This window comes from Natrix helvetica (assembly GCF_964273705.1).
Source record: "Natrix helvetica genome assembly, chromosome: 1".
Classification (NCBI taxonomy): Eukaryota; Metazoa; Chordata; class Lepidosauria; order Squamata; family Natricidae; genus Natrix; species Natrix helvetica.
Window position 1 is genome coordinate 45637035 of NC_138548.1, and position 27251 is coordinate 45664285.

At 40.0% G+C, this 27251-nt stretch overlaps 1 protein-coding gene across 10 annotated transcripts in view; it reads right to left on the minus strand.

The window, feature by feature from the left end:
* The window catches only part of UNC79 (unc-79 homolog, NALCN channel complex subunit), a 139092-nt gene that overhangs the window by 35641 nt on the left and 76200 nt on the right, over positions 1-27251 (minus strand). For all 10 annotated transcript variants that reach the window (XM_081939435.1, XM_081939440.1, XM_081939437.1 and 7 more), the window contains 11 exons: positions 25749-25865; positions 20596-20679; positions 18857-18959; positions 16250-16390; positions 14640-14678; positions 12910-13022; positions 12741-12826; positions 11282-11455; positions 10232-10300; positions 7614-7724; positions 5001-5105 (listed from right to left, as the gene is read on the minus strand). In XM_081939435.1, coding sequence (XP_081795561.1) covers positions 5001-5105; positions 7614-7724; positions 10232-10300; positions 11282-11455; positions 12741-12826; positions 12910-13022; positions 14640-14678; positions 16250-16390; positions 18857-18959; positions 20596-20679; positions 25749-25865 — 1142 coding nt within the window. The remainder of the gene's footprint in view (positions 1-5000; positions 5106-7613; positions 7725-10231; positions 10301-11281; positions 11456-12740; positions 12827-12909; positions 13023-14639; positions 14679-16249; positions 16391-18856; positions 18960-20595; positions 20680-25748; positions 25866-27251) is intronic.

Genomic DNA, 27251 nt, shown 5'->3' on the forward strand with positions numbered 1-27251 from the left:
GGGGGCCTTGTTAATCACAGACCTTGCATTGCAAAGCATCAGCCGCAGGCCCTGGCTCTGTAGCTCCTGACCACCCAGACTGCGGGGGTTGGTACAAACGACCGGGCGTAGCCAGCAGCCACGGTCTCCCAACCGACCTTGGGATCTTCTCCTGTCCTCGCATCCCCCTCTCCCCACGACCGTTGTAATAAAACAACCCTCCGTTGAAATGACCTTTTCTTTCCCCCCCCACCTCGTTCCCTTCCTTCCTGGACTCACCTGTTTGCCTGGCACTGGCTTCCCTCCCAGTCTGATGGACCCTCCCCCCCACCCTGGAACCCCCTAAAAAAGATACAAAGCATTTAATTAAAAAACCCCTTAGCTTCCGTTTCCTGCACCTCTCGGGGTTGACAAACCCGTCATCGAGGCGGGCCCTTGAGAGAGCCAAGGGCCATGCCTGCGAGAGAGGGGCCTCCCGCAGGCGGAGCAGGTCTGACCTCAGGTAAATTGATATAAAAATCCAGTGGGGTTAAGGTGCTGCAGATGGTAACAAAGTCAGTAGGGGGGGGGGTAAGAGGCAGAATCCTGTTCGTATTTGGATGAGGATAGGAGGGGGGGGGCAGATAGAAGTCCAAATGTCCAGATGGTGCAGGCATAATAGAGGTGGCAAAGATGATAAACGATGATAAAAGATGACAAAAGTGGGTGAAAGCCCTATATGGTCCCGAGTGGGCATAGGATGGTCCCAGGTGAGCATGAGCTCATGGACAGAAGTCTAGGGTCCTCAGTGGGTGGGGGGCGTTCTTAGCCTAGGCCTGCTTAATCCAGGCACCACTCCGGCCTCTCCATGGCCCTAGGCCCGATCTTCCGGTAGCTTCTGCTGTTCTAGACCACCCCCAGCCATCGTCCTGTAACTCCAGACTCTGTCCTGGCTCCCTCCCAAAAAGCCCAAAAAACTTCATATTCCAGGCTCTCACCCAGCGTTCCAATATCCTGATGTTAAGCCTTCGGCGTCTTCTTATTAGTGCTGGCTGGTCTGCAGGCGGGGGGAGCCACCAAGGGGCGCTCGGAGATAGCAGATCTTCAGCAAGGCCCCCTGGCAGCGGCGTCTCCTCTCCCGTTCTTCTCATTGCCGCCGCTGCCGTCTCTGCCGTTTACTCAGCTGCTCAGCTGCTCAGTTCCATTCTGCTCAGCCAGTCCCGGCCCTGCCAGTCACTCTCACGGACGTCTCTTTACTCTTTACTCCCTCCGCCATCGCCTGCGCCAAACATATGCGCGCCGTCGCCGTTCCTCTTCCTGCCTTCAGCCCCCGGCCCCCGCATCCATTTTCCAGCCTCTCACCTCTCTCTGGCCTCTCTCTGGTCTCCCCGGCCTCCCCGACCACCCTGACGGACCGAAATAGGTCCAAAGCAGGCCAGGGTGGTTCAGCAGTCCAACTCTCGGCCCTCGGATGGAACGGGGGCCGGCAGCAACCCCTTCCCCCCCATTGGGGCTCCGCTATAGTTCTTGGCGCTCAAGAGGCGACCGCCATCGCCGGAAGCTCCTCCTCCAAAAACTCTGAAGGAACTGGCAGACGAGATCTCAGAACCACTGAACTATATCTTTCAGAGATCCTGGAGCACCGGGAAACTGCCAGAGGACTGGAAAAGAGCTGATGTGATTCCCATCTTCAAAAAAGGGAAAAAATTAGATCCAGGAAACTACAGACCTATCAGCCTGACCTCAATACCAGGAAAAATTCTGGAAAAAATAATCAAGCAAAGAATTAGCAAACACCTAAAAGCAAACAAAGTAATAACCAAAACGAACATGGGTTTGTCAAAAACAGATCATGCCAGGCTAATCTTATTGCATTCTTTGATAATGTGACAAAATTAGTGGACCAGAGGAATGCCGTCGATATAGTTTACTTGGACTTCAATAAGGCATTTGATAAGGTAGACCATAACCTACTACTAGATAAAGTAGAAGAATGTGAGTTAGACAGCATCACCACCAGATGGATTTGTAACTGGCTGACCAACCGCATTCAACGTGTAGTCCTCAATGGAACTGCATCTACATGGAGAGAAGTATGTAGTGGAGTACCCGAAGGCTCTGTTTTGGGCCCAGTACTCTTCAACATCTTCATTAATGATTTGGATGAGGGAATAAATGGGGAACTTGCAGATGACACCAAGCTGGCAGGAATAGCCAACACTCCAGAAGATAAGCTAAAGATACATAAGGATTTTGACAAACGTGGGCACTATCTAATAAAATGAAATTCAATGGTGAAAAGAGTAAGGTTCTACGTTTAAGCAACAAAAATGAAATACACAGGTACAGTATAGGTGGTACCTTGCTCAACAGTAGTAAATGTGAAAGGGATCTTGGAGTCCTAGTGGATAACCACTTAAATATGAGCCAGCAGTGTGCAGCAGCTGCCAAAAAAAGCCAACACAGTTCTAGGCTGCATCAACAGAGGGATAGAATCAAGATCATGTGAAGTGTTAATACCACTTTATAATGCCTTGGTAAGGCCACACTTGGAATACTGCATTCCGTTCTGGTCGCCACGATGTAGAAAAGATGTGGAGACACTAGAAAGAGTGCAGAGAAGAGCAACAAAGATGATTAGGAGACTGGAGACTAAAACATATGAAGAACGGTTGCAGGAACTGGGTATGTCTAGTTTAATAGAAAGAAGGACTAGGGGAGACATGATAACACTGTTCCAATATCTCAGGGGTTGCCACAAAGAAGAGGGAGTCAAACTATTCTCCAAGGCACATGAGGGTAGAACAAGAAGCAATGGGTGGAAACTAATCAAGGAGAGAAGCAACTTAGAACTGAGGAGAAACTTCCTGACAGTGAGAACAATTAATCAGTGGAACTGCTTGCCTCCAGAAGTTGTGAATGCCCCAACACTGGAAGTCTTTAAGAAGATGTTGGATAAGCTGTCCAGTCTCTATACTGACTGATCTCTCTATTTTATAAACTATGTCTCCAAAAAGACCACCACCTGGAAAGCCTGGCTTTGCTACCTCTGCACCGACATCTGCAACATCCAGTCCTGCCACACAGTCAAAGATTACAGAACTGATGCAACCTAAGAATACAGAGATGGATTTGCAACAAATGCTTCAGCAACTCATACAGGGCCAGGAAGAAATTAAGAAACAATTAAAGGAAATGAAGGAGGAAATTAAAGAGAATCAAGTCCAAATTTATAAGAACTCACAGAGACTGGACCTTGTGGAGGGTGGGGTGGCGGAGGCGAGGGGGGGGGGTAGAGGCTCTACAGAAGGGTAACAAAGAACTTGATATCCAACAAATGAAAACAGAGTTTGAGAGAATGTCCTTTTATCTTAGATTTCAAAATGTTATAGAAGCAGATGGGGAAAATATAAGGGACATTATGACTAATATCTTAGCTGAATACATACACAAAGATAAACAACAGATGGAATGGGAGATAGATCTGGTTTATAGAGTGAATTCAGCATATGCCAGAACACACAATGTACCCAGGGAGGTCCATATTAAATTCCTTAGGAAAAGCACAAGGGACGTAATTCTGGGTGTACAAAGGGGGCAAGCATTGACATATCACGACAGGGAGATAACCATCTTGAAGCAGATCCCAAAAAAAAATTAGGGAGAAAAGGAGAAATTATTCGCAATTGGCGAATAAATTATACCAGAAAGGGGTGTGGTTTAGATGGTTGATGCCTGAAGGGATGCTGATATTCTGGGAGGAGACAAGAATCAGAATCAATACACCCATAGAAGCGCAGGCCTTTATGGAAAAAAATAAAGCGAACCTAGAAAAAACAGAAGACTCTTCAACGGTCACGCAGGACACGGGAGGGGCCGGAGCTCTGCCAGCGGGGGGAGAAGGGGCAACACCAAGAAAGCTCAGATCACAAAAATGAATAAGAAAATCACATTGTTATAAACAGTCCGAAAGTAATAATGAAATTATATCTAGACTATATATCATAATATATAAGCTGATTGAAAAAAATTTTTCTTTTAGAATCAATATGCTGATTTTATATGATCATGTATTAATGTTTTATACTTAGATGTATCTTATGAGTTTGGAGGAAGGGGGCGTCTGCCACACTTGCAACTGCCAAAATTTGTACACCATTCCACCTACCCTTTTCCTTATAAATGTTCTAAAAAACCAATAAATGTTTTTGGAAAAAAAAAAAAGAAGATGTTGGATAGCCATTTGTCTAAAACGGTATAGGGTTTCCTGCCTAGGCAGGGGCTTGGACTAGAAGACCTCCAAGGTCCCTTCCAACTCTGCTATTGTATTGAATTGTAAAATATTCTTAAATTTCAATTCAATGCTGTTCCATAGAAATGAGAGATTCTGGGCTCACAGCGATCACATTCCGTTTTTTCTACTGCACTTGAAATGTTCACTCTTCAATGTTACTTTATTTTTACATAAATAAACTAACTGCGTGGGGAAAGATAAGATTTAAAAGCTGTCTTCATTTCTTGTCTACTTTGCAAAATATATTTTCAACCATTGATGCTAATACTTGCACTTCATTAATATTTTCCTCTTCTGTTATGCAAATCAGAATAGCTGGTGCTAGGAACATCATGCATGTTTTAATTACAAAATGATTATAAAGAACTCTAAATGGAAAGTTTTATTATATTGTCCTTGGAGAGCATCCCATTTGCAAATTGCTTGGTATTTGTTCCAGCTGAGAATTTAAAACATGAGAGATCACCAAGAACAAATATACAGGATAAGGAAATACAGTGGACATATAGCCATAAATATAACAGACTTGAACTGACACAAAGATAAAATGCTTCACAGCATGAAGTATTTTGCAGAAAGGTGAATTTGGCTGCCTCAAGTGGCACAATTTAGTAGGATGGATGACAGCATGTAATGGTACTTCAATAGTGCAGCATTTTTTTTTTAATCCCACCTCAAACCTTTCAAACAGTGAAGAGAAAAAGGACAAACATTTTCACTGGAAAACTATTACAATATTTGTTTGTACCTGGACCAAGAGCAGCAGATTGGTGTCTGGCAAAGGCGACTTTAACTTCAAAGCTTGCAGTAACTCTAAGATGACACTGCGGGATAAGTAGAACTTATCCCTTTCCTAAAATAAAGGAAATTAGTGTTAATCATATTTTTAGTATCAGGGGGGTGTGGGGGTGGGTGGGTGGGGGGTGGGTATGCACAGTTATTTCTACCCATATTTTCCTGCATAGACATGGTGTACCCCAAATCAGGGGTCATGGACAATTTGTTATATAAATTACATTAAATGTTTGAACTGGTAGCCATTTTCTTCTAAACTTTTCTTAATGGCCGATGATTTTCCTTACTGATGAATGCTCTTTAAACATGCCTATGTATAATAAGGTGTTTGCAAATTTTAATACAATGGTCTCCTTTAGATCATCTACTACTGGACTGTGGCACCTGACTTTTGCTGCACTCTGTCACATATCTGCAGTCTGCATGGATGTGTGTATATATGCATATTTATGTGCTAGTTTGCATATACCCTATGTAAATGTTTGGATACTGAACATCCTATATTTCCTCCCCTCTCCCTTTTACTTCTGTGACAACTGCTATTCTGTTCTAAAAGTCCCACAAGTGTCCAGATCAAATGTAAGGAAGGAGGACAGATGAGCTGCAGACAGAAACAGCCACTGGTGGAAACAGCCTCTCATTTCCCTGAGTGAAAACATCATTGTAGAGGAGTTTAGAATATAGGATCTCAACTATAGAATATGAATGAAGATATTAACTCAAAGCAGAATTGGGGGGGGGGGTGAATCCTGAGAATCATAACAGTGACGTGCGGTGAGGTTTATGGCTGGTGAGGCTGGTGACGTCATCAGGAAGGCGGGGAATGGGACCACGTGTGCTGGAGGCTCAGGCTGCCTCAGCCTCCAGCACACGTGATCCCATTCCCCGCCTTCCTGAGCGTGCTCCGCCGGCTCGCGCTCCGCAGTCCTTGAAAGCGACTGGGGAACGACGAGAACCTTCCTGCCTCTGCTGGACTTTGCGCGCTCCTCGCGACTGCATATTATATGCAGGTTATTATAAAAGCTCCAAAACAGAGCTCTGAAACACTGTTTGGCAACTCTTAGCCTACTTTGATGCCCTTGTGTGAAAGGGTAGCATTCCAGACAGTGCTACGAAAAAGACCATCCTTTCTTAAATTAAAACACTTATTATGCAAGGATGCCGCCCTTTTTATTTTGCTCATAAAATGAGCACCAAAGAGAGGAAATGCCTTATATTTGGAAGTGTTAGAATGTATCTCTACTTAAACAAATTACACATAGTTCATGATGACTGGGGGGAGGAGGGGACTGCTTCTTTCTTCTTGACATCTAGAGAATAGCTGCCAAATTGGTAAAAAAAAAAAAAATTACAGAGCTAAATGGGCAAAATGTTTAACTGGCATAAAATAGTTCAGATGTTCCTCTCTGCTTGTAACAAAAACGAAAGACTTTACTAAAAGAAATCCTGCCTTGGGAAATTGATTATTACCTAACCTTTTGTGGCCTTTAACTACTGAACAACTGTGTGTGTTCTTAAAAAGAAGCCTTTCGCTAGGGTTTGTTCATTTTTACTAGGTCATAACTGAGCAAGAGCAATATTGGGTATGTTAAATTGAGCTTGGCCTGCTCAACTGCTATTTTAACCACTACACCATGCTATTTTTCAGTTGATTGGATGCATTATGGACACTTGTGATGTTTCATTATCATCTGCTTCCCATTAAAATTGGTGCCAAGTGCAAATTAAGAGTAGGATAAAATCTACAAAGCCTCTAGATTGGAAATACTTCAGATGGTATTTTTTGTCCAAAGAAGAGTATATATCACTCTTTTGCAGGATTAACATCGGATCACAGTACTTTTATCCCAAATTCATAGTAGTCTGTCATATGATATGCAGCTCTTGCTGCTACTGCCAAATCCTGATAGTTATTTAACAGGATGCAAGCCAGGGGTGAAATCAACTTACCTTCGCTACCAGTTCATAAATGTGAGCACACGCGCCACCTCCACGCATGCGCCACCCCCGTGCATGCGCAGGACCTTCCACGCATGCACAGAGCATCAAAAATGACATGATGATATTCAGGTGGGTGGGCAGAGCCTGCTACTGAGCACGCCTGCAAAGGTAAGTAGAACAGCGAAGGAGAGAGTCCGCTGTGCCACGCGATTTAGGTTAGCTAGAAAGCAGGAAATCCGACGATTCTAGCGAATATGAATTACAGCTGATCGTCTGAAATACCAGTTTGCCCAAACTGGTAGCATTATTTTACTACTGGTTTGGGCGAACCGGTCTGGACCAGTAGCATTTCACCCCTGATGCAAGCCCATTCAATGGATTCCTTTTCTCTCTTAGTGAGTTATCTTAAATCTGAAAACAAGGAAGTCAACTTAAATTTGCCAAATCATTTAAAATAATTGTTGTAAATCTTTCACGTATAACCCTACTCCTAACTAGAGGATTATAGCATCTTTCATTTAAAAAATAAAACAGATTTGCCTAAATCACTGTTCTGCTGGAAAGCATAACAAGGTACTGTTTCATCTCTCCCTAAAGAATTTTAAAGCAGCTACAATTGAATTACCTTTGTGAAAGCTCGGTGACATAAGCCACACAGTTCAATCAAATAAGCCAGGGTAAAGATGGCATTCTGAATGACAAAGCTCAGCAATTTTGAAAATGGCTCCAGCAGGCTCTGTAATAATAACACCAATAATCATAATTATGTCAGAACATTTCCATGCCTCTGCAAAATGCACAATGCACATGTTATGAAATTTTCCACCCTAACAAAGCTTTTATTTTTCACTTGGAAGGTGCAAGGCGGTGGCCGTCCAAGCTGATTCATCTCATGGCTGATACTCAGGAATTTCCCAGCCAGTACCTTGAATGAACCTCTGGAGGATGTTTCAGGGGGAAATGGAACTTTCCCTCTGGGATAGTCACTAGATAAATGCTAAAAGTTGTCCCAGACTGCTAGCCTCTATCATTGGAAGAGCAAGCAACAGCACCAAGGGATCAATTTATGCCACTCTTTTGGAGACCAAAAGGCATCAGAAACTTCTGGATCCTTCTCAGAATTTCAATTGCAATGCTTCGCAACAAAGGAAGTTCAACAGCAATCATACATCAACAAGTTGTAGGCATCCATTGGAAACCGACTGTAGTCCAGATGGACAGAAGTAACGCCTACATTTCATAAATAAATAAATTAGTGCTAAAATTCTCCAGAAAGAGACCCTCAAGATTGGTTTGGCTAAATTTGCTAATTACCGATTCTTGTTCTACTGATACATCTGGTGTAAAATTTAAGCATCACTGGACATGGGCATCAGGAGGTGGGGTTGAGCCTGTACATTGGCTATGTTAATTGTTAGGATGAATCTCGGCTGCTGTTTTATGGGCTGTTGCTTTCTGTGCATTTTGAGGGAGGGAGACTTGTCTTTCTGTTTTTTATAATTTTTAACATTGTTAGTTGCGCAGAGTCATCAACCTGAAATAGGCAGCAATATAAATTGAACAAACAAACATTGTAAAGATGAGGAGATACAAATGCACAATCATATAATAATAAATGAAGTCTTAGTGGTTTCTGATATCATTCATAATGCTATTCTTCTGGACAGTTCAGGATATTGAAAGTGGGGGAAAGTGTTGGGGTGGTTCTTCTCCTTCCTGTAGGTCAGTTCCAGTTCCAGTTCCAGTTGGTACTGTGTGGTTAAGGGAAGGGAAGATCTAGTCCAAAGCTTCTTCTTTTAAAAGTTGCTCGGGTTTTTAATATTCCCTGCTCCTGTTTAACATCTACATGAAGAACCTGGGTGAGTTCATCTTTCGCAGGGGATGATATCTCATCAGTATGCTAATGATACTTATTTATATATCCCTGGAGTTACAAGTGATGTTGTTCAGATATTTTCTGTGTCTAGGGGCCTTGATAGGCAACAATAGGCTTCAGGCCAACTTCAGCAAAATTAGGTGGCTGTGGATTTTAGGCCTTCCTGGATCCAATGATTTGATCTTTAGTTCTGGATGGGGTAGCACTACCTCATGTGAATTTACAGTTTGGGAGTTCTCCTGCAGTTCGATCTCATTTTAAGGAAAGGAGCATAAAAAAAAACTGGCTGAGTGTCTTCATTCAGTCATTCTCTCTCAGTCAAATTCACCTTACAGAGTTGTTATAGGGAAAATAGGAGGAAGAAGGAATATTAGGAATATTAGAGAATATTCCAGAGAAGAGCAACACAGATGATTAGGGGACTATAGGCTAACACATATGAAGAACGGTTGCAGGAACTGGGTATGTCTAGTTTAATGAAAAGGAGGACTAGGGGAGACATGAAAGCAGTGTTCCAATATCTCAGGGGTTGCCACAAAGAAGGAGTCAAACTATTCTCCAAAGCACCCGAGGGTAGAACAAGAAGCAATGGGTGGAAACTAATCACGGAGAGAAGCAACTTAGAACTGAGGAGAAATTTCCTGACAGTTAGGACAATTAATCAGTGGAACAACTTGCCTCCAGAAGTTGTGAATGAAGTTTTTAAAAAGATGTTGGATAACTATTTGTCTAAAATGGTATAAGGTTTCCTGCCTAGGCAGGGGGTTGGGCTAGAAGACTTCCAAGATCCCTTCCAACTCTGTTATTCTATTCTACTCTATTCTATTAGGTATGTGAAACACCTTGGGTTGTATATGGGGAGTGGGGGAATCTTTTTAAAAAGTAACAGCCATTGTAGCATAGCTACTATTGATTTGATCCACAAGGTAGATGCTTATTTATGGGCACTGTTGTGGTTGTTGATTGACATTATATTATTATTATAGCTGGCTGTGCAGTGAGGGAGCCAGCTGTATAGACTGGATTTGGCATTTTATCTACTTATTGAATCCTTCCCAAGGACCTGGGATAGGCAGATTTAAAAAAATATTATTAGGACATATTAAATTTTAATATTAAGGTAGCTGCTTAGAGTCACTGCTAAGAGATGAGCGGCCATATAAACAGAAATAACAAACAGAACACCTGAACAGATTCTCTTTTATGCTTCAGTTATTCCCTTTATCCAAGAGAACTGTAAAAATGTAAAAAGCTGACAGAGAGTAAATACAGGTACTCAACACAACGCCTTTTTAAATAAAAGCAAATCTCACTGCATTAGTGTTAGAACAGCTATTCAGTTTCCCACTGTTTCCCTTTTAACTTACCCTGGCAGCACTACTGGTGGGAATCTTCAGCAAACAGATCATTATCCTTACACTGGAATCCAATGAACACTTCAAGCAAAGAAGGACACAGAGGAATTACAAGCTATTCTTCACACGTTCATTCAGCATTTAGGAATGTCAGATTTATCAAAGAAAAGCAGAGCTGCACAATCAATAAACACAGAATGGAGAATTCAACAAAATTCCTTGGTTCTAAAAAACCCCTATAGCTTAATTTAAAAAGGGGGGGGGACAAAGTTCCTAGCTCTCAAGTATGAAATAAATGCTTGAAAGATTGTGAAAAACACTGCTGAAAACTTCAGAGACCAAGGGTACAAAGCTGTAGAGTTGGAGTAGGCTGGGCAAATCGTGCTTGGTCACCTTCCCTGAAAGCAGTGTAGGTCTTTCAAATGTGCCTACACCTAACGTCTTGCTGGATAGCAGGTAAACTATGACACTGGAAAGGCACAGATGCAGATCAAACACCAACGAGGTAACAATATGCATCCTGGGGATAGGACAATTCATTAACCTGGCATCACTGGCCAGTGCACATCCTTAGACAAGAACGTATGTTCTACATTGTGCCTGGCTTGCTCCCCAGTCACTGATGCCGAAAGGTGGGTGGAATCCTTGGCGCCAACGTATGCATTGGAACTGCCTTATTACGGTTTTTGCTCTTTTTAGGGGGGGCACCCCCCAGGACCCCTCTAGAAGCCTCCTAAACACTATTCACGATGCATCTTATACTTCGAAAAATACGGTACTTCCTACCTTTGCCAAAAAAAATTCCAAGAAAAAATTCTGGTGCCCAAATAGAAATGGCACACCACTGTCCATTCTCATTTCTACCTCCATGAAAAAGAAACATTTGACCAAAATACACACACATAAATCAAAATATATGTAGCCCAGGGTAAAACAGATGTTAATAGATAGCTGATTTATATGTCTGGTGTTCTTTACAGTGATTGGACACAGTGTTTGCCTCTCAAAAATTTAGACACAAGACTCTCGCAGAATATACTAGATTGGAACTAGAAACTCTACCTTAAGGGGCAAAACACATGGTAGTTTGATAAAGAAAGTTTGAAACTGGTTGCTGATTGTAGTCCAAAGATTGCTTGGGGAATCCATTGGCAAAGCTTCCATAAATGTAGCAATGTTTTCCAAGCAGCGTAACATTCCACCTCCTGCTGGCAAATTCTTTTTGTTGTTTAAACCCTAAGAAAACAAGTAAGCCATTCAGGCAAAAGATGCAAAGTAAAAACAGGAAGGTATTTTCATTTTTCTTAAAATATGTATAAATCTAAGCACTTCACGTTTTTTCTCACAAATCTGCTACAACAGGCAATCTTCCTGTTTCAAGGGTAACAGTGTATGTTAAAACTCTTAAGAAGAAAAAGAGCAGAAAGAGATTTGAACATGCCAGTGTAGAGAAAGAGATCTTTCAGGTCCATCATCTTGGGTTTTCTTGATCATTCAATGCCCTTTGATAACATTGATTACTGTATCCTTCTGGACTGGGTTTGGGGTTTAAGAGTGGGGGGGCACAATGTTCACTGCTTTCCTCCAAAGCCAGTTCCATTTGGTGTTGTTGGGAGGGAGCGATCTGGCCTGGAGCCTTGCTTTGCAGGCTTCCTTGGGCCTCTACACTTACGTTAAATAACATCAATATACTGAAGAGATACATCTCTACCATGGATCAACCAAGCAATCAATATTTTATCTCAATGCTGGAACCTATGAGGGTTTTGATGAGAGAGAACAGGCTTCAATTCAAGCCAGCAAGACAGAAATTATGAGTTATAGGGCTCTTTGGATCTGGAGACTTTTCATATTTAGTTCCGAATGGAGTTGCATTTGAACGGGATCCGTTCCAGGAACCTGAAGCCCTGTTGATGTCAAGGGGATTTATTCAAAAAAATATGTATATGATTGCAGTATAATACTCACACTACAATAAACTACTTTCCCTTCCTTTTCCTTCCTAGCCTTAGCATTTGGCAATCATCTGTCTAAGTGAAAGGGGACAATGTGATAGGCTGTTCCTTTAGAGTTTGTTCTATTATCAGATGGACATGAATGACTACTTTCAAGAGTGAAAAAAGGATGTTCACTCCATCACAACATGGGCAACTTTCTTTCAATCCAGTCCTCCTATCTCAAAGTAATTGCAATTTATCTCAGGTTCTGTGCTTTCCTTCCTCATTCTTCATCCTCCCTGCCCAGACGTCTGCTGGTAAAGAAACAGATTTCTCTAGCCAGCAATCTGAATAGCTTTTTTGCAAAAGGTTCAGAAATTAAACTAAGGGCTAGATGCAGCCTTAGGGCAACAGAATACTCACTCCTATGTTACACAATTGAATAAATGTCTTCAGCTTACTGCAGTACAAGCAAACTTTAGAATGGAAAACACTGTATAAGGGTAGAAAATGAAACACTTGTCCATACAACTATTGGGAAAATAGTATCAAGAGTGGACCTTAAAGAAGTAGAATAGACTGACCTCTAAGAGTTGGCTCAATGCAGCTATAGAACTCAGCTCACTGAAATCCATAAGAGAGGTGGCCAAGGTTCGTAAAAAGTTTCCATCTGCAAATGACAATTGTTTTAGTGGGATTTCATGTGAACATAATGCAGAGTCTCAGAAATAAATTATAAGCACAGCATATTACCCTTGATGTTGCTCTGAAACAGCTGTGGAAATATACCATTGGGAGCAAGCTGATGGAAAATGCAACGCAGGAACTGCTTTGCCACACCTGCAGCATTTCCTGGAATCATCATACTGGGGGTGGGGATGGGGTGTTAAAGTAAAGGAAGAGAGAAAGAAGGAGAAAAATATTGTGACCATACTAAAATATTTCATCATGAAGGAACCAACAAGAACACAGAAGGGCATTCATTAAGAATCAGATTGTTCATACTTTACAGCTTGAAAGAAATAAGAACTAGGAAAACAACAATCCTTTGAAAGATCTAATATTTATGTGTGTGTGTGCATGTGTGTGTGCGCGCGTGCATGTGTGTGTGTTCCAGAATAATTCTGGAATGCCTTGAGCAATTTTAACCAAACTTGGTATATAGAGGACTTACTCTTTGGAAAAAAAATATTATGGGGGTAAGACACCCCTAACACCCCTTGTTAAGTTAAGTTAAGATTCTGTTCTGTTAAGATACAGCCTGTTGTGCCATACTGCCTTCTACTATACAGCGCAGTGGAGTTGCCATGGTAATGGCTTCACAGTACTCCACAAGGTGGCTCCCTCTGGTAAGGGGGAAAATCCAACATTAGAAATTACATTTGGTCTGGACATCTTCCCCCTATAAATAAATACCTGAGCAACGCCATGTTATTGGCTAGTTCAATCTAAATGGCAGCCATTACATCCACATGTGTGAAGACATTTCCATCAAACAATATTCTTTTTAATCCATACATAGACATGCAAAATAACCCGTCCATACAGTGCCAGAATGCCTTAGATTTCACACAAGCATAGATTTGGGGTTTTTCGTGGTTCTGAATCACGTGGGTTGCCTAAATAAATAGAAAAGGCTTTCTTGCCCAGGTAGTGGAGAGGCCAGGCATGCATATTTGTTCTTCCTCTCTCGATCCCACTTTTGTGTTGATTAAACACAAAAGTGTGATATCATATAGGCAGGTCTTATAAGATGTCATCCTATAACCAGAACAGCACAGGTGTAATCTAATACTAATAATTTCCTGTCAAATATTTTGTATCACTACAAAAGGCAGCACTATATTGAATTTGTACTCTATTCTTCAGTGGTAGGAGATATCATCAAACAGTGAATAATTACATTATCAAATATCAAGAGATGTTGGTACCCATGTGACTTTTTCTTTTCTCTATTAGTATCTTATCCTATTACACTTATGATGTGCAATTACTGTGGAACGGCTCCTTTCAGTGCCACTCGGTTAATATCAGAAACTCCACATAAATAAATCCATGACATGGTTACTTCTCCTGGCAGAATTGTTACATGCTAAATATAGACATGGTTGGAACTGAGTTATGGATTTCTCCTACATGATCTGAGACTCCAGATGTTACCTGACAAAAGACACCATGTTATGTACCTCCTTAATGAAATGTATGCGAGGATATTCAGGAGTTCCCTATTTTTTTCTAGATAGCTCTCTATTTCTGTACTAGTTTATGGAAATATTAGATTTATACTGCAGCGGTTTGATACAAAATTATCTATTTATTTTTCATACTTCTAAACGGCCCATCTCCTCTCAAAGAGGAGCTCTATTATTCATCTAATATCGCTGTTCTGTTTTGGATCCAAATCAAATATTCATAAGAAATGTTTATGCTTTTGTTTGTTCTGTAGGCCTGTTGCAAAAAAAATGATTATCATTATACAATACCTTTCAGCTTGATTAGAAAAATTGGTACTTGAAGCCAACCTGGTGAGGGGGAAAAGACCAGGGGATGGGAAAGGAGAGAATTAAATAAAAACATCATTTTTTTTCCAATAAAACAGTTGGAATTGGTTATGCAATCAAATAAAAATTCAGCTAAGATGACTTAGCTCAACAATCTTTTGTTAGAAAAAAAGCTGCCACAATGGTTTTGTAAAAGGGCTGTATTGGAGCACTCACTGATAAATCTACTTTCCTTATCATAAGAATAGAGAAGGGTGTATAGTTTGTATGCAAGAGATCCCATTTACGTTAACAGTATTTTCAGTGAAAGCTGGGAGATTTCCTAGAATGGTAATTTAGGATACTAATGCAGGCACCAGGGATCTAAATTGTGAGGACTGATATGAGGCACCTTCCTTTGCTGCTCCTCTTTTCTCAAAGGTATCAATTTCTTATCTGCCCTTTGCCTTAAAGCACATATGCTGCCTGGTTAGCCTGGCACAAATCTTCCATGTCCAGGAAAGCCCGAGCAGCAATTGGCTAAGTCAGATAGCTCATTTAAAAAAGGTGCTTATCAAATATCATGATGATTCTCTGTGTCCTCCTTCACACAGAAAATGGTAGACATGGAAAAAGGCTTAGATCCATGATGGTGGACCTATGGCACATGTGCCAGAGGTGGCACACAGAGCCCTCTCTGTGGACGGACGGACACTAGCGCCAGCTGCTCTTCGCAGGTGCCAGAGCACCAGAAAATGTCCTGAAAATGCCCCGAAAAACAGCCAAAAACCAGACAGTTTTCCAGGCCATTTTCTGGCTGTTTTCAGCTTCATTTTGGTCCATTTTCCAGGCTGTTTTCTGGGCCATTTTCAGGCTGGTTTTGGCCATTTTGGGGATGTTTTTTAGGCCAAAAATAGCCTGAAAAATGGCCTGAAAATGACCCCCAAATGGTCAAAAATAGCCTGAAAAATGGTCCAAAACGGCCAAAAACCAGGCATGCGTGTGCTGGCCAGCTGCTCTTCCGGTTTCCGGTGCTCTGGCACACGCAAAGACCAACTGGCCAGTGCACATGTGCTTGAAGACCAGATGGCTGGGGCCCGCATGCGGGTTTCTGGCGCTCTGGCACACAGACGCGCATACATGTATGCACATGCACGCGTGTTCCAGTTTGGTCACTCGATGCCGAAATGGTGGCTTAGATGATGTGACAGTGTAATATCAATTCAGCCTTCTCCTTGGTATCAATCAGCTGGGTGGGACAAAGGAAGGAGCTGGATTGGGGACCTTCAGACAGATCTACTTTCCCTGATAGCAACTTTCGTGCTTTCAGGGTTCATTCCAGTGGTGAGATTCAAATAATTTAACAACCAGTCCTCTGCCCTAATGATTTCTTCCAACAACCAGTTCACCAAACTGCTCAGAAAGTTAACAACCGGTTCTCCCAAAGTGGTGCGAACTGGCTGAATCCCACCACTGGTTCATTCCATTCCATTTCATTTAGGGTTGCTCAAATAGTAGATGCATTAGAAATACGAAACAATGCTGAAATTCACTCTTTATTTGTAAGCCATTGATCTGTAGAAGGACATGAGAAGAAAAATGAAAGTTTATACCTTCCTACAGATTGCATAATATCCAGCAACAAAGGAGCAGCCAGATCTGGGCTGAGATGGATGAATGTGGAGAGGACGACTATGGCCAGACCCAGTGTTTCTTCATCATACTCCTCCAGGATGGCTCCACAGTCATGGCATCTGTAAGAAAATTAGAGGGCAAAATGCAATATTAGTATATTAAAATCACATTACATTGCTGCAGCGATTATTCTGTAAGTGAGGAAAATATGGGTTGCAAGGAAGGAGACCAGTTAATTTTGCAACAATAAGATGTTTGTTTTTTATTCCTTCCAATTTTGGCCACAGAATGGGATGTAACTCGTGTACTGCCAAGAGATTACTTTCAAATTTCTGCCATGGTTCTATAATGTCTGATCTTAAGGGACTTGTCTAATGCAGATGAGATGAGGCAGGATATTACTGACTGTATAAAAAGACTTGGAAAACCAGTACATCTTGGTCCAATGGGGATGTTTGGTTAATTTGATCAACCACTCACTAATGTCTCCAACAGATTGTGATGTTTGAATTTAATGGGATTGTACAGACAATTTTCCTTTCCCACAGCAGCAGGAGAAAATGCCAACAAGGTCATGAAAATCAATCTCATTTAGCCCGGTTTACTACCTGCTGCCAAAGCTTTTAGAAAACAACCAGACCGACTGACTGAAATAAATTAACCTTACAGGATATTTCTCATTTATCAACCATGCTCCCCCTTTCACTGCTGTTCCACCAACAAATGAGGCAGTCAGGTAACCTTCACTATTAAATATTTTCTTCTTGTATTTAGAGGTACATAAAATGGGATAATGAAGCATTTTATTTGAATCTATCTGAAATGAAAAATATTGTTTTCATTTTAGAAATTCTGATTTATCTTTCTATTAAAAATAATCAAGGAAGCTTATAGGCATGAAATAACTCAACAGCCCCTACTTATCATCACCTCCTATCTATCGTCAGATTTCTAGGGTGCTATCCAGCTGTGGAAAGTAAAGGCCAAAATAACCACAGTGGTGGTAGGAGCACTTGGGTCTGTGACTCTTAAGGTGGGAAACAAACAGACCCCAAAAGATTCCAGGAATAACATTGCAGCTCTCTGTCCAGAAGTATGCAGTGCTAAGAATAGCTAGGATACCGTGTAGAACCCTCCAATTCCCAATCTTCTGTTGGAGGACCCATGATTGAGGAAGACATACTCACCATATAGTCTCAGATGGAAATTACAGAGAATGAGAGAGAGAGAGAGAGAGAGAGAGAGAGAGAGAGGGAGGGAGGGAGGGAGGGAGGGAGGGAGGGAGAGAGAGAGAGAGAGAGAGAGAGAGAGAGAGAGAGAGAGAGAGAGAGAGAGAGAGAGAGAGAGAGAGAGAGAGGGAGAGATCCCTAATCAGATGAGCTCCAAGTATGGAGTGTTTTTTCTTTCATTTAAAAATGCATTTGTTTCTCCAAGCACTTCCTTGATTTCCATGTCTATTTAATTTTGAGCTATATCACTCATTGTTGATTATGCTATTTTTAACTACATAGATTTTAGCATGTTGTTAGTATAACAGTGTTTATCTCAATGCAAACCATGCTGAGATTTATATTAAAATGAAAAATAGTAGAGAACATATGATAAACAAAGGTTTTGGAAGAAATGTTTGTGGGTAGCAGTCTACAAATGCATCAATCTAAATATTGAAAGATAAAGGTAGATGACTAAAAACTGGAAAGTACATTAGGTTTATAACTTCCCTATCAATTGCTTAACATTTTCTTTTATTTGGTATAATATAATGTTTATTTTAACCAAATGGTTGAAAATTTAGGATTTTCATACAATTTTCATTTCCACCCCTCTCTTCTTTTTTGGCTTTATCTCTTCCAGCAGGGAAGAGAGTTTAAACCCCTGCAACAGAGAAACACAATACACTCACACTTGACAGTAATTTTATACTATATCCCTAGCAGTATTTTTTTACTGTTTATTGTTTTTGCCAACTTCCAGGGTAAAAATCAATAAACGTTCTGTAAAACCCAATAGTGTAAATACAAATAATTCCTTATCTATATTCTATCTCTGTATCTTGAAGAACCTAAAGCTTTTATGCACTGCCATTTTAACTTTTCTTAATGTAAAGAAGGGTTGTCAAAACCAAGGCCCGGGGGCAAGATCCGGCCCGCAGGGTGCTTAGATCTGGCCTGCAGGACCACCCTTGAAACAGCAGAGGACTGGCCCACAGTGCCCCCTGGGCCTGTTTTCGGTCGTGATGGCCTCCCACAGCCTAGAGTTCCATTTTGGCTGGTAGAGGACTGTGGGAGGCTATTATGGCCAAATAGGGCACGCATATTCAAATATTCATTCATTCATTCACCCTGGCCATGCCCACCCCAGCCCCCGATGTCAAATACAATCCTGATGTGGCCCTCAATGAAATCGAGTTTGACACCCCTGGTATAAAGCATTAACAAAATATCCAGATAATTATTCTGGTTTCACTTCAGTGACAAAATATTAATTATTTTTACTGCTGTTATCATTGTCATTAATAAATCATCCCTTTAAGCTTATCATTAGTCTTCAATAGCAAAAATGAGAAGAAATGTGAAAATGATTACTTGTCTGTCATCATGGTTGGTTGATCATCAATAAAATCTTCCGGTGCTGGTACAAACATACTAACGATGCTAGGTGCTGACAGCAAGCTTGATTTTGTGGCACCTGTAAAAAAGGGGAGAACATGCAAGAAAAAAAAGAGAGAGATGAACTTCATGATAAATCAAAATTATCTATTTTTGTCACATTTGAGAGACATATAAAGAGCTACAATGCTTTTAAAGTCAACTTTCAGAATTTAAACAGTTGCTCCACTGAAGAGAAGTCTTGTAATTTAAGGCATCTTTTCAAAGATTTTTTTTAAAATTTATCAAAGCTCCTAAAAATCACAAAACCAACAATCAAGAGAACGTAGCAATTTTCATTTAAAATTGAACAATCAGTGTTCCAACCTTCAGGTCAGGTTTCAAATGACCTGAAACATTTTTTCACTTTAAATGAAGCAGCAAGGATCAAAAAGTTTGTTCATCAAGAAATGGCAAAAGATTTTCATTAAATCTTATGAGTTGAAATCAATCTTAGTATTACTTGGCAGAGATCTACGAAAGTAAATTCATCATTTGTACGCAGGGTGCTTAGAAGCATAAGGAAAAAAATGCAATTACAAATAGGTCATTATTATACTGGCAGAATGCTTTAAGAAACCAAGAACAGGCTGACCTATATAATCCTATGGGGGGGGGAAATTCAGATTTTTTCCCCTTTTTCTTTTTGTTGCTTTAACTGAGATTTAAAAAAGTTATCCCAAAGTCTGTACATTTAATGTTTGAAGAAGGAAGGAATGCTAATATATCTACAGAACCCATAATCAATGGTAGTTGTACTGGCATAATTTTATATGTCCCATTATACAAACAAGATTGCTAATTGTTCCCCGTTTACTACTATATTACAATAATCTGAAATCATATATTCGTGTGTGCTGCTAAAATGGGCAAAATAAGTATTTCAATCAGTGATTTAGACAAAATATTTCTTGTATTTATGTATATATCTTGTCTTGCCCAAACTATTTCTTTGTGACATTGCTCTGGATATTTGCCAAGACATTATGTGACTAGATGCTGCATTCAAGCAGAAAGCAGTTAATGCATGAAGACTGTGGCTTGCATAACTGGGGTAGAAAGGCACCCGATTCAAAAGAGTACATATTCTGTACACTTAGACTGATGAATAATGAAATAAAAACTATTCAAAATCCTTTGCAGAGGTTAGAATACTTCTGGGTTTCAAAAATGGAAACAATTCAATTTCTCATTCTTTTGAAGAGAAGCAATAAATTTTGTTAACAATCATTGTAACCAGAGGTGGGTTCCTACCGGTTCGGCCGAGTAAGTAGTAACTCAGCCTGTCCCCCCCCCCCCGAATTGGTTCTATCAGCAGCACTGTAGGTGCTGCCATCTTGTTTTTTGCTTCTGTGCATGCAGAAAAACATTTTTTTCATATGCGCATGTGCACGTAGCGCACATCAAGAGCATACAGGAAAGGGCGTGCATGCACACAGCATGTCCCTGAGTGAGCCGGCAGTAGCAGCAGCCAGGACCCACCCCTGATTGTAACAGAATACTGAGATTGGTTTAATTTTCAAGTCCCTCCAGTTCAGATAAAAAAACCATGCAAAGTAAATAAATTGTTCAGTTCAAAAAACATCAAGACCACAATTTCAATTTGTGTTAACTAGGAACACCAGTTTTTTTTTAATCTTCCCAGCAAAATCACAGCTGAACAGACCCTAACTAACCTCTTATTCTTAGTGGTTGTCCCTCTAGGTCAGGGTTGAGGCAGACTGAGACATTGCATGGTCTCTTCCCATGCTGTATCTGTTCTGTAGATAGAGAGAGAACTTCAGCCCCCTTTGGGTTTCATTAAGAATTGGCTGCAGAGCTATTCCAATAAATACACCAGCTATACATAACCATTCAAAGATACAACTTCTGTAAACCAACTAGAAAATGAATAAATGTTTAGGAAACTTTGATCAAAGAAAAAAAAACATACCGCATAAAACGCATATTTCACCCCCCCCCCTAAAAGAGCGTGGAAATGTTGGTGTGTCATATACACTGAATCCAGCCATTGTTTGCCTCCCAAATCCCCGCCCTTGCATCCCACTTTTGTGAAAAACAGGAAAACAACGGGCTGTTTTCCGCAAAAACTGAGGCATTTTTGCCTCCCCCCAGCCCCCAGAAGTACTCTGCAGGCTTCAGCAGGGCTGGGGTAAGGCAAAAATGCCCCCATTTTTGTAGAAAAGGCCTGTTTTCCACCCATTTTTTGCAAAATGGGGGCTTTTTTGCCTTCCCCCAGCCCTGCTGACAGCTGTAGAGTGCTCCTGGGAGCCAGGGAGGACAAAAATCTTTTTTTACTTAACACTTCGAAATCTTGGTGTGTCTTATACACCGGTGCGTCTTATAGTCCGAAAAATATGGTAAATACTTTTGTTTCTACTAAGGTGACCAACCGTCCTCCTTTAGGAAGGACAGTCCTTCTTTTGTAAGTTCTGTCCTCCCTCGAAAAGTGTCCTCCTACATGTCCTCCTTTTTGATATTTGAAGGCTAATCTGTTGCGCGTTATGTGACGTATTTTATTAAACAGTTTTTAATGGTGTTTTTTTTTACTTCATCGCAAGTATATTGAACAGATATTGAATCTTGTGTTGAATTTTTATCTAAAGAAATGCTAGACATTAAAATAGACGACAATTGTCTCTTTGAAGGAATTAGAAGACTGAATGTATATTTAAATTCTGAAAAATTAATACAATGGGAAAATCAACATGTTGAAATTGATAAAAGATGGGTGGATATTTTCAGCCATTTCAAAAATGAACATATTCCATGTGAACATTTATTTATACTTGTTCAATTTACGTTGTGCTGCCCTGGAACTAATGCAGCAGTTGAAAGAGTTTTTTTCAATTGCCAATGATTTTTCAACAAGTGAGAAATCGAGATTGAATGTTGATACTCTAGCTGCAGCACTTGCCGTAAAATTCAATATGAAGGATATTTCTTGTTCAGATATTTCCAATATATTGTTAGAAGATGATACATTGACAGAAAATATTAATTCAATGGAAAAGTACTCATTTAAATAATAATTAACAGGCGTGTAAGCATAATTACAATATAAAATGTTGCAAATGTTTTATTATGCATATATCATATTTTAGTGTATTATTGTTGCAATGAATAAAATATTTCTTTTATTTACGATATATTTTTTCCAATTTATTTGTCCTCCTTTTCATTGTAAAAAAGTTGGTCACCTTAGCATTTTGGACAATAGAACGTGTTTTGTCCTCCTTTTCATTGTAAAAAAGTTGGTCACCTTATTTCTACTTAAGGTCAAGAAGAAGACCTCCTGCAAAGCTCCTCATGGCAAAGCATGCATAAAGGGGCTTTTTGGTGCCTGCATAATTGCTGCTGGCCTGTGATAATTTTTTATATAATTCATTCCACATCATATTGCACAAAGCCAATACATTGTTGAAGTCCCAGAGTTTTCTTGGCAGATAACTGCAGTTAAGCATCTGCTCTATAAATGTGCCAGAATCAATCAAACTGTAGGATCTTCAGTGAAGTGGGACACATTAGTATTTTTACAGAGAGTCAAAATATGTAATAAAGGAATGTTGTAATTAGGAGGTAGAGATTTCATATTTTATAGCCAGTATATCTTCAGTTCATTTTTCTTGATGATATGGAAAGCTTGATATCCAGTTAGCATATTTTTCCTATATTGCCGCTGAGTCAAAATGATCGATTTCTTTATTCAAAACACTGTATACATTAAAAGCATAACAGTGGGATGGGAGTGGTCTTTGGTGCTCTCTGAGCTTGGCTGTTTTCCTGCAGACATTTTATTACCCAAACTAGGTAACATCAGTGCTAGTAAGGAATGGGGTTTGCTATCATTTATAGTCTACTGGCTTGCCCTGTCCATGTGGTAGGGAGTAGTCTTGGCGGTTCATTGGTTGGGCTGTTTACCATTAGCTTGTTTGGGAGTTCCTTGATTGGGATATTGCTTACTTCTTCATTGTTGTTCTGTTAATCTTGGATTTAATCTATGCTCATCTGGGTTCTGATTGCTTTTGAGAAGGTATTTTGGTCTTTTTGTTTCCTTTTTGGCTTGTTGATTATCTCTTTTGCATAGTATGTACATATTGTTTACGTCTATGTGTGTATTGTTGGCTAATTTGTCAAAATGTCAGGCTTCTAGAAATTCCTAGTGTTTTTAGACTTGGCTTGATCTGGGATGGTTACAGTTTGCCAATTGAAACTATAATTAACTCTGTCCATATGTTGTGAAATTAAAGAGTTTTCATCATGTCTTTTGACTGCTAGCTGATGTTCATGGATGTTCTATGTGTTCATGGATGTGTTCATACAATGGAATGTACTCTCCTAAAAGGTAGCAATGGTTTCCAAGGAGGATGAATATAATTTATAATGCTATCATTGGCTATCAATCATAAAGATTGTGTGTGTGTGTGTGTGTGTGTGTACGTATGTACATACGTACATACGTACGTATGTTTTCGTAGATTTTCACGGGTGTAGGTATGCTGGTCTTATTGTATTCGGGTCTTTTCCCGTGTAAGATTGAGATTGTCTTGGCAATGTTTCGGCGAGGTCCCACTCGCCAGCTTCAGACTGGTGTTTTTGGCTTCGTGTTTGTGCAAGTAAAGCATTGTCGGAGCTGCCGTCTTTCTATAAATCTGGGGGGGGAGTGCTGGCTTTGTTGCTGTAAGTGGGTTGATTGGTTGTGTAGTTGCATCCTGATTGGTAGATGGAGTTGATGTTTGATTGGTCAGAAAAAACTTCCTCCCTTTTCCAGCACCTTAAAACAATAGGACATGAAATTGATTTTGAAGGAACCAAATTAATCTCCAAAACAGAACACTTCAACAAGAGAATAATTATGGAAGCCATCGAAATAGAGAAACACCCCACAACATGAATAAACATAACGATACCTCCCGCCTACCAGACTTCTGGAAACCAGCCCTAGTCAACAAACGAACCCCACCCACTACCTAAGTCTACAAAAGAACAAAGGACACACAGCCAGCACCTCAGCCACACAGGATGATACAAAACAGCCAACCAATCTACAAACATCAGCTCCATCTACCAATCAGGATGCAACTACACAGCCAATCAACACACTTACAGCAACAAAGCCAGCAATCCACGCCCTCCTCACCAAGACTTATAGAAAGGCGGCAGCTCCGACCATGCTTTACTCGCACAAGCACGAAGCTGAAAACACCAGCCTGAAGATTGCGAGTGGGGCCTTACCGAAACGTTGCCAAGACAATCTCAATCTTACACGGGAAAAGACCCGAATACAACAAAACCAGCATATGTATATGTAAAAGATTATTAATATGATGAATGGCTGCAGGAACCGGTTATGTCTAGTCTAGTGAAAAAAGGGCCAGGGGTGACATGAGAGCAGAGTTCCAATATTTGAGGCCCTGTCACAGACAAGAGGGGGTCAACCTATTCTCCAAAGATCTGAGGGCAGGACAAGAATTAACATATGGAAATTTATCAAAGAGAGATCCAACCTAGAAGTACGGAGAATTTTCCGAGAGTGAAAACAATTAATCAGTGGAACAGTTTGCATCCTGAAGGTGTGGGAGCTCCATCAATGGAGATTTTAAAGAGAAGATTGGATGACCATTTGTCTGGAATGATATAGGGTGTCCTGCTTGAGCAGCAGATTGAACTAGAAGACCTCCAAAGTCCTTTCTAACTCTGTTATTCTGTATTGAAAGTATTCTGAAAATTGGAAACAATTTTCCTACTGTACTATTTCTTTGGGAATAGTGACAGAATGGCTATCATGTCATGCTTTCAGGCATCCCTAAACATCTAATTGACAAGTATAAATTATGAATGAATTCAGCATGGCCCTCATTATATCTAGAAACACTAACTGCATACCAGTTTTAAACAAAATTTACATAAATTATCCATTTGCACTGAAAAAAGGGACTTATGACCACTTTTCACACTTATATCTGTCATAGAATCCTCACGGTCATGTGATCAAAATTCAGATGCTTGGCAACTGGTTCATATTTATGATGGTTTCAGGGTCGTGGTATCATGTGGTCACCTTTTGCAACATTCTGACAAGCAAAGTCAATGGGGAAGCCAGATTTGCTTTACAATCAGGTTACTAACTTAGCAACTGGAACGTTTCACTTAAGAATTGTGGCAAGAGAGGTCATAAATTGGAACAAAACTCACTTAACAATTGTTTCCCCTAGCAACAGAAATTTTGGGCTCAGTTGTGGTTGAAAGTTGAGGACTACCCATAGTATACCAGTGCCTCCTTTAAGAGGTAATACTCCTACACACTGAGTCTGATCACCTTCATAAAACCAGTCATGTGCCCCTCAAAAGAGCCATGAAGAGCATGGACTAACTCCCACATGGCAAAAAGACCACACTAGACAATGCCCCATCCACTTGTTCAGAGTCCACAGAATAAAAGGGGCCCCATCTAACATCAGAAAATGTTCCAATCACCATTGAAGACTTTGCCCACGAAAAGTCAAAATCTAAGGGAGCTACGCAGTCAGACATGGGAATCAGCATCAAAGTAATGTACTTTCTCTTTGAATGCCCTATCCGAGGGTTTCTCAACCTGGGCCACTTTAAGATGTGTTGACTCTGCAAGTTACATATCTTAAAGTGACTCATTTTGAGAAACCCTCAAACATAGACCTATCCTATGTTCCCCATTAAAACTCTCCTGACATCGCTACCAAAATTTGCTTACCCTTCCCATTCCTGTGTATCCTATCCTCACAGGTCCCAGTTCTATTCATCACCTCATTTCACCATCTCACCTTCATTTTCTGCAATGTGAAATACTTACCAGTGTCCCATGTGCTAATATTATGAGGAGCACTAGATTGATGTTCCAGCTGCCTCTTCATCAACTGATTCATGGTCAGTGCTCCCAAAGAACCTCTTTTCATCTGTCGGAACTGAGCTGCAAGTCAGAAGTTAATGTATTTGTATGATTTTCAATCTTATTTACTCTTGTTTACAATTACCTACACCCAGCTTGTTCTTCAAAATGAACTTTTCCACTCTGTAATATACTGTACCTCTACACACATTTAACCAATCGGTTGTTATTCAATAAAGTGTGCTCAGAAGAGGATGGCGATTGTCAAACAGATCTACAATTGTACCTGCAATTTTATTTCTGTCCCCCAAATTTCTCTAGATTATGAGGACAACCTTTGGATCCATAGGGCATCTTACTGATGAATGTCACACTGAAAATATTGCAAATACATTTTTTGTAATTAAGGGCTTAAGGCTGACTCAGCCTTCCATCTTTCCGAGGTTGGTAAAATGAGGATTTTAGGCAACATGTTAATGTTGTGAACTGCTCGGAGAGTGCTGTAAAAGCACTGTGGAGCAGTATGTAAGTCTAAATATTATTGCTATTGCCTTTATTTCAATCTTTAGTACTTCAAAGCATTTTTTAAATGTGAGATTGATTCTGCAGTTGAATTGTGAAATAGATTAAAATTCCATTTCCAATTCATATGATTTTTCATTCTCATAAAAATGTTTGTCAACATCAAGTTAGAGAATAGCATAACTTTCTTCTCTAGTGCTATGCTTTAAACCAGTTTATTACACATAAAATTTCCCAACAAAGTGCAGCAATTAGTATTTTGGAGCAGACATTCCTGCCTAGTGCATAAATTGTTGCCAAAAACAGAGGAAATTGGTTGTTTTTCTTTCTTATTTTATTTATTTATCTAAAACATTTACATAGCTGCCTATCCTCCAAACAACTCTTGGCAGCTCCCAAGCAAAAGTTAAAACAATATATAAAATCACATTAAAAAATCACTATAAAACTAAACAGCTTAAAATATTATAAACAAAGAGTGAACATCAAGTCAACCTTCTAAAGTGCCAATATACAATCTTACAAAATTTTAGCTTTTATAGTGGAAATTAAACCCTTCTAGGTACTTTCTTCGGCATGAAAACACTAACTTTGAAAATTACTATATTTATCTCATTTCTCAAGGAAAAATTTCATTTAAAATATTGGAGTTGGGGGAGGGGTAGAAATATTGAAAAATATATCTTTAGCATTTAAAAACCAATAAGGTATATACAGATTTCTGATTAAACTGTTTTGTCCTCAAAACCTATTATTTTATTATTTTATTGAAACCATTTTTTTCCTATCAGTTATTTCTAAAAATGGTCTGCATCTACTCCTGCTATGCTACTTTAACATGCTTTACATGGCCCTGAAAATGTAGGCATGATTTTCTCTCCCTAAGCATCTCGCATCTAATCAAGTAGAAAATATTAACGTTCACTGTGGTCATAATTCAGTACA